This window comes from Zea mays, chromosome 10, assembly GCF_902167145.1.
Source record: "Zea mays cultivar B73 chromosome 10, Zm-B73-REFERENCE-NAM-5.0, whole genome shotgun sequence".
Classification (NCBI taxonomy): domain Eukaryota; kingdom Viridiplantae; phylum Streptophyta; class Magnoliopsida; order Poales; family Poaceae; genus Zea; species Zea mays.
In genome coordinates this window covers 145,324,163-145,337,236 of record NC_050105.1, presented here as the reverse complement: position 1 = coordinate 145,337,236, position 13,074 = coordinate 145,324,163, and the positions used below count along the sequence as shown (strand labels likewise).

The 13,074-nt window shown below is 46.9% G+C and overlaps 1 protein-coding gene across 1 annotated transcript; it reads right to left on the bottom strand.

Annotated features, from left to right (window-relative positions):
* Positions 1-1,410: 1,410 nt before the first annotated feature.
* On the bottom strand, positions 1,411-2,128 carry LOC103642077 (60S ribosomal protein L27-3). The gene has a single exon (XM_008665394.4). It carries the CDS (start codon positions 2,041-2,043, stop codon positions 1,630-1,632), a length of 414 nt encoding a protein of 137 aa, XP_008663616.1. The 5' UTR covers positions 2,044-2,128; the 3' UTR covers positions 1,411-1,629.
* Positions 2,129-13,074: the final 10,946 nt, after the last annotated feature.

The following is a 13,074-nucleotide window of genomic DNA, read 5'->3' as shown; positions in this document are numbered from 1 at the left end:
GATTTTGTATCTAGATTAGGCTGATAAGCTTATGGTTATGGATATTGGATTCCAGAAACATATTAGCTTCTTACATGGCCCTGCGGTTAGTTGTGCGTTTGATTGATGCAAAATCGATGGGGGCGAAAGGTAGAACCCCGACGTCCGCGACGGGAGCAGCAAATCAGAAGCCTTTTTGGTAATAAAAGGACGCAGATAAATTCAAACAAGCGCAGCTCTAAGCAGGGAGAATATAATCAATCAGTAGAGGAGTATTCCAACAGACAAGTCACAAATGCACTGGATAGAAATACATTGCCTGTAGTTGCCTAATATAATCATCGCAAACTGAACTTGGCAGTGTAAAGTAGTCTCACACCAGCAAGATGAAATATTTTTACCACTGAGTATTATTGAAGGCCTCATTTGAAACTTACTTTTGGAATCAAAGGAAATTCAAATGGTCCATCCAAGCTGCATATTCGAACAGATACCATAGAAGAATACTCATGAAATATTTAATCTTCAGACCCCAATAATAACGTTAGGTGTTCCCATTATGATTTGACCTAAATCGACAATGTTACTGCAGCTTGATAAGGAGTCACAAAATAGGCAGGAAACATACCACGGCCAGTACCAATTTCATGAATACATATGATTTACAAACACAAACACCTAATCTTTTGGTTTGCTTTGCCAATAGAGTAGCACAATGCACAATTGACAACACTAGCTTGATGTTGGCTTATCACGGGCTGGTAATGTTGATAATGAACAGAATTAGAACCTAAATAAGCACAGGAAAAAAACTGATGGATGATGGTATTAAACTAATTTCTAATTTGTATAAATAAAAAATATAAAGTAAGGCAATTGACATGAACCAGAATACAGGTTGAAGTGTTGAACACAACATGGCCTTGTTCTGATGGCATTATGTTAGGTTCAGAACGTTGTATATATCCTGAATTGGGGATTGGGGGGCGCATTATATGACTAGTACATACTCCACACAGCTTTAGGCAAGAGAGAAAGTGTGAGAGAGAGAGAGAGTTATTAATCAAAGCAATTACCAGTCTTCCATTCTGTGCCAACAATCCATACAATTGTACATATCTATACAATTTCACCACCATTGAACGAATGTTTAAATTACCGTTTTATGAACACTCGGCACATACCAGCAAAAACAGCAAAAAACTGAAAGGGTAACCATCCAGGAAAATGCACTACTTTTGGTACATTAACATAGTTGAAGTGTTGATTACTCAAAGATTAAGGCCCTGCAACTAAAAAGACGCATTTCCATCTTCAATTGTATTAATGAATACAGGGCAGTAAACCACATCTGTAAACCAAGAAACATTCAGTGATGGAGGCCTATAAGATGCGTCAACAAAATTTGAGACCCGCAAGACTAACTGCACAGAAGGTTAACAGCACGTCACAAGCAGATTCTCCACAAAATCCAACCATATGTGTGCTTTGGCATAATTTAACATCATCGACATGTTTTTAACAAAATCCTCTCCAAGATCCATACCAAGCACGAAGCCTTCATGGAAATAGCAAAACAGAGATACCTTAAAGGGTTTCAGGTACAAGAAATTGACAACTAAATCAGACACTATGAGGGACGCCCGACGTCTAGAAGCGGAGTTTGGTAAAGAACCACCTGTTCTTGCCGGTCTTGAACCTCTCCTCGAGGCGCGCCTTGGCGGCCTTGCAGGCTTCGACCTTCTTGTCCCGGGTGGAGAGCGCGTCGGGCCCGCCCGATGCGACGTCCTTGAAGTCGACGTCGAGGGTGTAGCGGGTGGGCATGAGGTGCGTGAAGTTGACGAGCTTGATGAAGCACTTGACGCGGGACTTCTTGGCCGTCTTCTTGGCGGAGTCCTTGCGGATCACCTTCTTGGGGTACTTGGCGAGGCCCGCGACGAGGCAGTGCCCGTAGGGACGATCACGGGTGCCCTCCTCGAAAACGCGCACGATCACGGCCTTCCGGCCGGCGAACCGGCCCTGGAGGAGGATAACGGCCTTGCCGGGCTTGAGGAACTTCACCATCTTTGGACGGTGGTGGCGATGCTGCTGCGCCGCCTGTTGGGTTTGGGTAGTGGGGGGAAGAGGGAAACGCAGGGTGAAACAGGGGCGAGGTTTATATAGGGTGCCGGTGCTAGGGCTTCGAAGATGCCGGGTTTCAGCTGTTGGATCCGGGATCGGACGGTTCTGCTGTAACCGGGCTCCGAGGTGATATCAGATTGTCCCCCCTCCCCTGGTCAATGGCGGTGAGAAACGAGTTACTTCACTCAAATAACCCTGAGACAGATAAAAGATGGAACAACTATCCAAATTAAAATGCACCAAAATATTTTTAAGACAGTTGAAAGATTGTGTAATCGAGTAACAAAACCATGTTACGTAAACGAAAGTACTACCGTAAAGAGAGATATATTAGGGTATTGTAGGGCGTATGTCGATGATCGTGTTGAATCTAGATATGATTGGGAGCCAGAACACGTATAGTTAGAAAGGTTCAGACAAAGTATATGTAATACAGTATATTTGCTTGTCAATCGTCGATCGTGAACACAAAGGTGGATAATGTTACAATCACATGGCAAATTAAGCATAAAAACCTTCTAGCTCTCCTTCACCTTTTGATTGTGGTGGGAGTTATACCCTAATGTTCATAATCCACCTTTATTTTTGCTTTATATGTAGAATGAATACTACATATTCAAAAGCAATCAGGTCTAACCTAGGATTGAACTTGTTGAACCCTCTAAAAAAATATTGTTCATTCCCTTTTATAGGGCAAGGGATGAGGGAGGTTACATAACCCTCAAAATCCTCGTGCTAAGACCCAACTACCATGTTCTTATTTTTCCCTAGAATTGTACTTAGAACCATACCTTCTAATGTGTACCCATACAAGGGGTACTCTGAGACCGTCCGAAAGACCCACTCCAAGGCCTTATTCTAAACCTATATAACTAATAGCCAACAGCTAAAATTACTAAGAGGTTTAGAACGAGTCAGCTAATGGACCATCTAATTGTAAGTTATACCTCTCAAATAGTCATTCGTTGTTAGCATCTTCAACCTAGCTAAGACCAGCTAACAATTAGCTATAGAGGTTTGCAACATAGTCTAAGATAAGGAAGCCACCTAAAGTAACCCCTGACTAAAAGTAGCACTGACCTGTTACCCCAACCAGGTCAGCCCATACTAAAGCAATCCCAACCTAGCTACTCCAACCAGGTTGGTCCTAGCTAGAGCTCCATCGACCTAGTTACCCAGACTAGGTCGATGTTGGAGTTCAGTGGTGACGGCACACTATGGGATATACCACGTAATGCTTTTGGATGGTTGGTGGAGTCGATTGTAGCTCGAAGGTTCGTGCAGGGCGTGATGAAACATAGAGAATTATATAAGTTCGGGCCGCTAAAGAGCGTAACACCTTACGTCCCATGTGCATGTGAGGTTGTATCTGTCGGCGTTTCGAGACCGGGGGGTCCCTGGGCCGACGAGTGAGTGTCGCCGCGTGCCCCAGCCCAGATGGGTCGAGCGCGAGGGCGAGCGCGAAGGGGGGAGAGCGAGGCGGCCGGAGACCGGCGTGAGAGAGGTGGGAATCCCGCGGCCTTCGTGTTCGTCCCGCGCCCAGGTCGGGTGCGCTTGCAGTAGGGGGTTACAAGCGTCCACGCGGGAGAGGGAAGCGAGCGGCTCCCAAGCGAGCGCCTGTCTCGTCCTCGTCCCCGCGCGGCCAACCTCCTTTAAGAGGGCCCTGGTCCTTCCTTTTATAGACGTAAGGAGAGGATCCAGGTGTACAATGGAGGGTGTAGCAGAGTGCTACGTGTCTAGCGGAGGAGAGCTAGCGCCCTAAGTACATGTCGTCGTGGCAGCCGGAGAGATTTTGGCACCCAGCTGGTGTGATGTCGTGGCCGTCGGAGGAGCGATGGAGCCTAGCGGAGGGACAGCTGTCGGAGCGGTTGGGTCCTTGCTGACGTCCTCTTGCTTCCGTAAGGGGGCTGAGAGCCGCCGTCGTCATAGAGTATGCGGGGCGCCATCATTGCCTATCTGGCGGAGCTAGCCAGATGGGACGCCGGTCTTGTTCCCTGTGGCCCGAGTCAGCTCGGGGTAGGGTGATGATGGCGCCTCCTGTTGACGTGGCTGGCCCGCGCCCTAGGTTGGGCGATGTGGAGGCTCCTCCGAAGCCGAGGTCGAGTCTGTCTTCCGTGGCCGAGGCCGAGTCCGAGCCCCTGGGTCGGGCGAGGCGGAGGCCGTCGGCTGAGGCCAGGGCGGAGTCCGAGCCCTGGGGTCGGGCGAAGCGGAGTTCGTCGTCTTCTGGGGCTGAGCCCGAGTCCGAGCCCTGGGTCGGGCGGAGCGGAGTTCGTCGTCTTCTAGGGCTGAGCCCGAGTCCGAGCCCTGGGTCGGGCGGAGCGGAGTTCGTCGTCTTCTGGGGCTGAGCCCGAGTCCGAGCCCTGGGTCGGGCGGAGCGGAGTTCGCCGTCTTCCGGGACTTAGCCCGAGTCCGAGCCCTGGGTCGGGCGGAGCGGAGTTCGTCGTCTTCCGGGACTTAGCCCGAGTCCGAGCCCTGGGTCGGGCGAAGCAGAGCTTCCTATGGTGCCTTCGGCAGGGCCTGACTGCCTGTCAGTCTCACTCTGTCAAGTGGCGCAGGCGGCGCTGTCCTTCTGTCAGGCCGGTTAGTGGAGCGGCGAAGTGACGACGGTCACTTTGGCTCTACCGGGGGGCGCGCGTTAGGATAAAGGTGTCAGGCCACCTTTGCATTAAATGCTCCTGCGATTTGGTCGGTCGGTGCGGCGATTTAGTCAGGGTTGCTTCTTAGCGAAGGCAGGGCCTCGGGCGAGCCGGAAATATGTTCGCCGTTGGAGGGGGGCCTCGGGCGAGACGGAAATCCTCCGGGGTCGGCTGCCCTTGTCCGAGGCTAGGCTCGGGCGAGGCGTGATCGAGTCGCTCAAATGGACCGCTCCCTGACTTAATCGCACCCATCAGGCCTTAGCAGCTTTATGCTGATGGGGGTTACCAGCTGAGAATTAGGAGTCTTGAGGGTACCCCTAATTATGGTCCCCGACAGTAGCCCCCGAGCCTCGAAGGGAGTGTTAGCACTCGCTTGGAGGCTTTCGTCGCACTTTTTTGCAAGGGGACCAGCTGAAAGGGAAATGTGCCCTTGGGCCATTTCTAAGTATTTTGGTGATTGAGTGCCAACAAAAGTGCTTAAATGTGAATTTACGCTCATGGATGGACAAAGTGCAAATCAAGAGTAAAGGTATGTTTCTAAGCCTTAGTACATTGGTTTTGTGTACTAATATACTTGTCTAAGTGCTTGAAACAGGAGAAATCGAATAAGAGAAAAGTTGGCTGTGTACAGCCAAAAGGCTGTTCGGTCTGGAGCACCGGACTGTCCGGTGGTGCACCGGACAGTGTCCGGTGCACCAGGCTGACTCAGCGTGAAGAGGTCGCTCTCGGGAATTCGCCGACGGCGTACGGCTAAAATTCACCGGACTGTCTGGTGTGCACCGGACTGTCCGGTGAGCCAACGGTCGGCCGAGCCAACGGTCGGCCGCGGAATCTGCGCGCGACACGTGGCCGGGCCAACGGTCAGAAGGGGGCACCGGACTGTCCGGTGTGCACCGGACATGTCCGGTGCGCCAACGGCTCCCAGATCTGCAACGGTCGGCTGCGCTGTCTAAGGAAGGAAATCGGGCATCGGACAGTGTCCGGTGTGCACCGGACTGTCCGGTGCACCCGACGACAGAAGGCAAGGATGGCCTTCCAGATTTGCTCTCAACGGCTCCTAGCTGCCTTGGGGCTATAAAAGGGACCCCTAGGCGCATGGAGGAGATACACAAGCAACCTAAGAGCATTCTTGATCATCCACACTCAGTCTTTGCGCATTCATTTGTCATTCTTAGTGATTCGAGCTCCGTTCTAGTGAGAACTTTGAGATAGTCTTTGAGCTCGATTCTTGGCCGTGTGTGTGCGCATTTTGCTGTGGATTTGTGTGTGTTGCTTCTCTCCCTTACTCCGTGCTTCTTTGTGAACTTCAAGTGTAAGGGTGAGAGACTCCAAGTTGTGGAGATTCCTCGCGAACGCGATAAGAAAAGAAAAGAATAACACTGTGGTATTCAAGTTGATCATTGGATCACTTGAGAGGAGTTGAGTGCAACTCTCGTCCGTTGGGACGCCACAACGTGGAGTAGGCAAGTTTTGTACTTGGCCGAACCACGGGATAAATCACTGTGTCTTCTCTGTGTTGAACTCTTTGTGGTTACTGTATTGTGCAAGATCTTCGCTCTAGCCACTTGGCATTAACTGTGCTAACACTTAATCAAAGTTTTGTGGCTTAAGTTTTTAAGTTTCACAGGATCACCTATTCATCCCCCTCTAGGTGCTCTCAATTGGTATCAGAACCGTTCTCTTCAAGAAGGGACTAATCGCCCGAAGAGATGGATCCTAAGGGAAAGGGGATGGTGGTCGACAACAACGAGAAGGAGTCTATCTTCAACGAGCCGAAGAATGACAAGTCTACCGACTTGGGCTCAAGCCACAAGCGCAAAGATGGGAAGAAGAAGAAGACAAGGCGCATCAAGGAGATCGTCTACTACGACAGCGACGAATCCTCTTCTTCCCAAAAGGACGACGACAACGACTACAGGAAGACGGTCAATTCGAACTTTTCATTTGATTATTCTCGTATTCCACATAGTTCAAATTCGCATTTGCTTTCCATTCCTCTTGGCAAACCTCCACACTTTGATGGGGAGGACTACGGATTTTGGAGTCACAAAATGCGTAGTCATATATTCTCTCTCCATCCAAGCATATGGGAGATTGTAGAGAATGGAATGAAATTTGATAGCTCGGATAGCCCTATGTTTATTAATGAACAGATTCATAAAAATGCACAAGCTACTACTGTGTTGCTAGCCTCTTTGTGCAGGGACGAGTACAACAAGGTGAGCGGCTTGGACAATGCCAAGCAGATATGGGACACCCTCAAGATTTCTCACGAGGGGAACGACATCACCATGCTCACTAAAATGGAGTTGGTGGAGGGCGAACTTGGAAGGTTTGCGATGATAAGGGGCGAGGAGCCAACCCAAACATACAACCGGCTCAAGACCCTTATCAACAAAATAAGGAGCTATGGAAGCACACGATGGACGGACCATGACGTCGTCCGACTATTACTAAGGTCCTTTACCATTCTTGATCCTCATTTGGTGAATAACATTCGTGAGAATCCCAGGTACACCAAAATGTCGCCCGAAGAAGTCCTAGGAAAATTCGTCAGCGGGCGAATGATGATTAAGGAAGCAAGGTACGTGGACGACGCCTTGAATGGACCGATCAACGAGCCGCAACCTCTTGCTCTCAAAGCAACAAGAAGCAAGGAGGCGCTACCTAGCAAGGTGGCACAAATTGAAGCGGCCAGACTTAATGATGAAGAGATGGCCCTCATCATCAAAAGATTCAAGACGGCGCTTAAGGGTCGTAAGGGACAGCCAAGCAAGACCAAAGCCAAAGGGAAGCGCTCATGCTTTAAATGCGGTAAGCTTGGTCATTTTATTGCTAACTGTCCCGACAATGATAGTGATCAGGACCTAGGGAACAAAAGGGAGAAGAAGAAGCATTATAAGAAGCCCAAGGGCGAGGCACATATCAGAAAGGAGTGGGATTCGGATTGCTCCTCCTCCGACTCTGACAATGAAGGACTTGCCGCCACCGCCTTCAACAAATCAACCCTCTTCCCCAACGAGCGTCACACATGCCTTATGGCAAGGGAGAAGAAGGTGAGTACTCGAGACACCACTTATGTTTCTTCTAGTGATGATGAGTCTAGCGATGAGGAAATAGATTACTCTAGCTTGTTCAAGGGATTGGATAGAAATAAGATTGATAAAATCAATGAATTGATTGATGCCTTGAATGAGAAGGATAGACTCTTAGAGAAACAAGAGGATTTATTGTATGAAGAACATGATAAATTTATAGAAGCACAAAAATCCTATGCTTTAGAAGTTAAAAGAAAAGAAATGCTTTCTTTTGAACTATCTACTTGTCATGAAACCATTTCTACTTTAAAAGGTGTCAACAATGATTTAAATGCTAAATTAGAAGTAGCAAATAAATCCAATTCTTGTGTAGAACATGTTGTAATTTGTACTAGGTGTAAAGATTTTGACATTGATGCTTGTAGTGAACACCTAGTTTCAATTTCCAAGCTTAATGATGAATTGGCTAGTCTTAATGCTCAACTTAAGACTAGCAAGAATGATTTCGATAAACTAAAATTTGCAAGGGATGCCTACACAATTGGTAGACACCCCTCAATTAAGGATGGACTTGGCTTCAAGAGAGAAGCCAAGAACTTAACAAGCCATAAGGCTCCCATTCCCGCCAAGGAGAAAGGGAAGGCCCCTATGGCTAGTAGTGTGCAAAAGAATTATGCATTTATGTACCATGATAAGAGACAAACTAGAAATGCTTATAGAAGTTACAATGCTTATGATGATTTTGATTCTCATCACATGTTTGCTTCTAGTTCTTCCTATATGCATGGTAGAAATATGTCTAGGAAAAATGCTATTCATCATATGCCTAGAAAGAATGTTATTCATGCTCCTAGGAAAGTAGTGAATGAACCTTCCATAATTTATTGTGCTTTAAATGCTTCCTTTGCTATTTATAGAAAGGATAGGAAAGTAGTTGCTAGGAAGTTAGGGGCAAAATGCAAGGGAGACAAAACTTGCATTTGGGTCCCTAGGGATATTTGTGCTAACCTTGTAGGACCCAACATGAGTTGGGTACCTAAAACCCAAGCCTAAATTTGCCTTGCAGGTTTATGCATCCGGAGGTTCAAGTTGGATTATCGACAGCGGATGCACAAACCATATGACGGGAGAGAAGAAGATGTTCACCTCCTACGTCAAGAATAAGGATTCCCAAGATTCAATTATATTCGGTGATGGGAATCAAGGCAAGGTAAAAGGGTTAGGTAAAATTGCAATTTCTAACGAGCACTCTATCTCTAATGTGTTTTTAGTAGAGTCTCTTGGATATAATTTGCTATCGGTTAGTCAATTATGCAATATGGGATATAACTGTCTATTTACTAATGTAGATGTGTCTGTCTTTAGAAGAAGTGATGGTTCACTAGCTTTTAAGGGTGTATTAGACGGCAAACTTTATTTAGTTGATTTTGCAAAAGAAGAGGCCGGTCTAGATGCATGCTTAATAGCTAAGACTAGCATGGGCTGGCTGTGGCATCGCCGCTTAGCACATGTAGGGATGAAGAACCTTCACAAGCTTCTAAAGGGAGAACACGTGATAGGTTTGACTAACGTACAATTCGAAAAAGATAGACCTTGTGCAGCTTGTCAGGCAGGTAAATAGGTGGGAGGAGCGCATCACAGCAAGAATGTGATGACCACATCAAGACCCCTGGAGCTGCTACATACTCTTCGGACCCGTCGCCTATCTAAGCATAGGAAGAAGTAAGTATGGTTTAGTTATTGTTGATGACTTTTCCCGCTTCACTTGGGTGTTCTTTTTACAGGATAAGTCTGAAACCCAAGGGACCCTCAAGCGCTTCCTCAGGAGAGCTCAAAATGAGTTTGAGCTCAAAGTGAAGAAGATAAGGAGCGACAACGGGTCCGAGTTCAAGAACCTTCAAGTGGAGGAGTTCCTTGAGGAGGAAGGGATCAAGCACGAGTTCTCCGCTCCCTACACACCACAGCAAAATGGTGTAGTAGAGAGGAAGAACAAGACGCTCATCGATATGGCGAGGACGATGCTAGGAGAGTTCAAGACCCCCGAGTGCTTTTGGACGGAAGCCGTGAACACGGCTTGCCACGCCATCAACAGGGTCTACCTTCATCGCCTCCTCAAGAAGACGTCGTATGAGCTACTAACCGGTAACAAACCCAATGTATCGTACTTTCGTGTATTTGGGAGCAAGTGCTACATTCTAGTGAAGAAAGGTAGAAATTCTAAATTTGCTCCCAAAGCTGTAGAAGGGTTTTTGTTAGGTTATGACTCAAATACAAAGGCGTATAGAGTCTTCAACAAATCATCGGGTTCGGTTGAAGTCTCTAGCGACGTTGTATTTGATGAGACTAATGGCTCTCCAAGAGAGCAAGTTGTTGATTGTGATGATGTAGATGAAGAAGATGTTCCGACGGCCGCTATACGAACCATGGCGATTGGAGAAGTTCGGCCACAGGAACAAGTTGAACGAGATCAACCTTCGTCCTCAACTATGGTGCATCCCCCAACTCAAGACGATGAACAGGTTCATCAACAGGAGGCGTATGATCAAGGGGGAGCACAAGATGATCATGTGATGGAGGAAGAAGCGGAACCGGCACCTCCAACCCAAGTTCGAGCGATGATTCAAAGGTATCATCCCGTCGACCAAATTCTGGGTGACATTAGCAAGGGAGTAACTACTCGGTCTCGATTAGTTAATTTTTGTGAACATCACTCTTTTGTCTCTTCTATTGAGCCTTTCAGGGTAGAAGAAGCCTTGCTAGATCCGGACTGGGTGTTGGCCATGCAAGAGGAGCTCAACAACTTCAAAAGGAATGAAGTTTGGACGCTGGTGCCTCGTCCTAAGCAAAATGTTGTGGGAACCAAGTGGGTGTTCCGCAACAAACAAGACGAGCACGGAGTGGTAACGAGGAACAAGGCTCGACTTGTGGCAAAAGGTTATGCCCAAGTCGCAGGTTTGGATTTTGAGGAGACTTTTGCTCCTGTGGCTAGGCTAGAATCAATTCGTATCTTGCTAGCATATGCCGCTCACCATTCTTTCAGGTTGTTCCAAATGGATGTGAAGAGCGCTTTCCTCAACGGGCCAATCAAGGAGGAGGTGTATGTGGAGCAACCCCCTGGCTTCGAGGATGAACGGTACCCCGACCACGTGTGTAAGCTCTCTAAGGCGCTCTATGGACTTAAGCAAGCCCCAAGAGCATGGTATGAATGCCTTAGAGATTTCTTAATTGCTAATGCTTTCAAGGTTGGGAAAGCCGATCCAACTCTTTTCACTAAGACATGTGATGGTGATTTGTTTGTGTGCCAAATTTATGTCGATGACATAATATTTGGTTCTACAAACAAAAAGTCTTGTGAAGAGTTTAGCAGGGTGATGACGTAGAAATTCGAAATGTCAATGATGGGCGAGTTGAACTACTTCCTTGGGTTCCAAGTGAAGCAACTCAAGGATGGCACCTTCATCTCTCAAACGAAGTACACGCAAGACCTGCTGAAGCGGTTTGGGATGAAGGACGCCAAACCCGCAAAGACTCTGATGGGGACGGACGGACACACTGATATCAACAAAGGAGGTAAGTCCGTTGATCAAAAGGCATACCGGTCAATGATAGGGTCATTACTTTACTTATGTGCTAGTAGACCGGATATTATGCTTAGCGTATGCATGTGTGCTAGATTTCAATCCGATCCTAAGGAGTGTCACTTAGTGGCGGTGAAGCGAATTCTTAGATATTTGGTTGCTACGCCTTGCCTCGGGCTCTGGTATCTAAAGGGGTCTACCTTTGACTTGGTTGGATACTCAGATTCCGACTATGCTGGATGTAAGGTCGATAGGAAGAGTACATCAGGGACGTGCCAATTCTTAGGAAGGTCCCTGGTGTCGTGGAACTCTAAGAAACAAACCTCCGTTGCCCTATCCACCGCTGAGGTCGAGTATGTTGCCGTAGGGCAGTGTTGCGCGCAACTACTTTGGATGAGGCAAACCCTTCGGGACTTTGGCTACAATCTGAGCAAAGTCCCACTCCTATGTGACAATGAGAGTGCTATCCGCATGGCGGAAAATCCTGTTGAACACAGCCGCACAAAGCACATTGACATCCGACATCATTTTTTGAGAGACCACCAGCAAAAGGGAGATATCGAAGTGTTTCATGTTAGCATCGAGAACCAGCTAGCCGATATCTTTGCCAAGCCTCTAGACGAGAAGACCTTTTGCAGGCTGCGTAGTGAGCTAAATGTCTTAGATTCGCGGAACTTGGATTGAATTGTAGCATACATGTGTTTATGCCTTTGATCATGTTCATTCTGCATTTTGTTGCTTATTGTGGTGCTCAAGTTGTACAAACACTCCCTGGACCTCACAAGTCCGTTGCAAAGTGATGCACATGTCTAGGGGGAGATGTGTTACAACTTGACCCTTTGAGACTAACCATATGCTTGAGTCTGCTTGATTTAGTCTCGAAGGAGAATTGAAAGGGAAAAGGTGGACTTGGACCATGAAAGACTTCCACTGCACTCCGATGAGAGGGTAACTTATTCCAAGTCCATCTCATGAACTCTTATTGCCATTTGCTTAATTGAAGATTTTGGTGAGGCAATGGGGTTAAAGGGCCATCCTTGATCCCGTTTTGGTGTTTGATGCCAAAGGGGGAGAAAATAAAGGCCAAAGCAATAAATGGATCAGCTACCACTTGAGAGATTTGAAACTAGTAGAGTAGAGCTTTTGGTTTGTCAAAACTCTCTTATTGTCTCTTTTGTCAAAAGTTGGCTTCTTGTGGGGAGAAGTATAGTAGAGTAGAGCTTTTGGTTTGTCAAAACTCTCTTATTGTCTCTTTTGTCAAAAGTTGGCTTCTTGTGGGGAGAAGTAGTGATTATGGGAAAAAGGGGGAGTTTTTGAAATCTTTGATCAATCTCATTTGGAATGACTCTCTTTATGCTTCAACACGTAAGTTTGACTTAGAGATAGAGATTTGAGTTTGATTTGCAAAAACAAACCAAGTGGTGGCAAAGGATGATCCATATATGCCAAAAATGAATCAAAATAAATTTGAGTTTTATTTGAAGTGATATTGCACTTGTTCTAGTTGCTTTATGTTGTGTTGGCATAAATCACCAAAAAGGGGGAGATTGAAAGGGAAATGTGCCCTTGGGCCATTTCTAAGTATTTTGGTGATTGAGTGCCAACAAAAGTGCTTAAATGTGAATTTACGCTCATGGATGGACAAAGTGCAAATCAAGAGTAAAGGTATGTTTCTAAGCCTTAGTACATTGGTTTTGTGTACTAATATACTTGTCTAAGTGC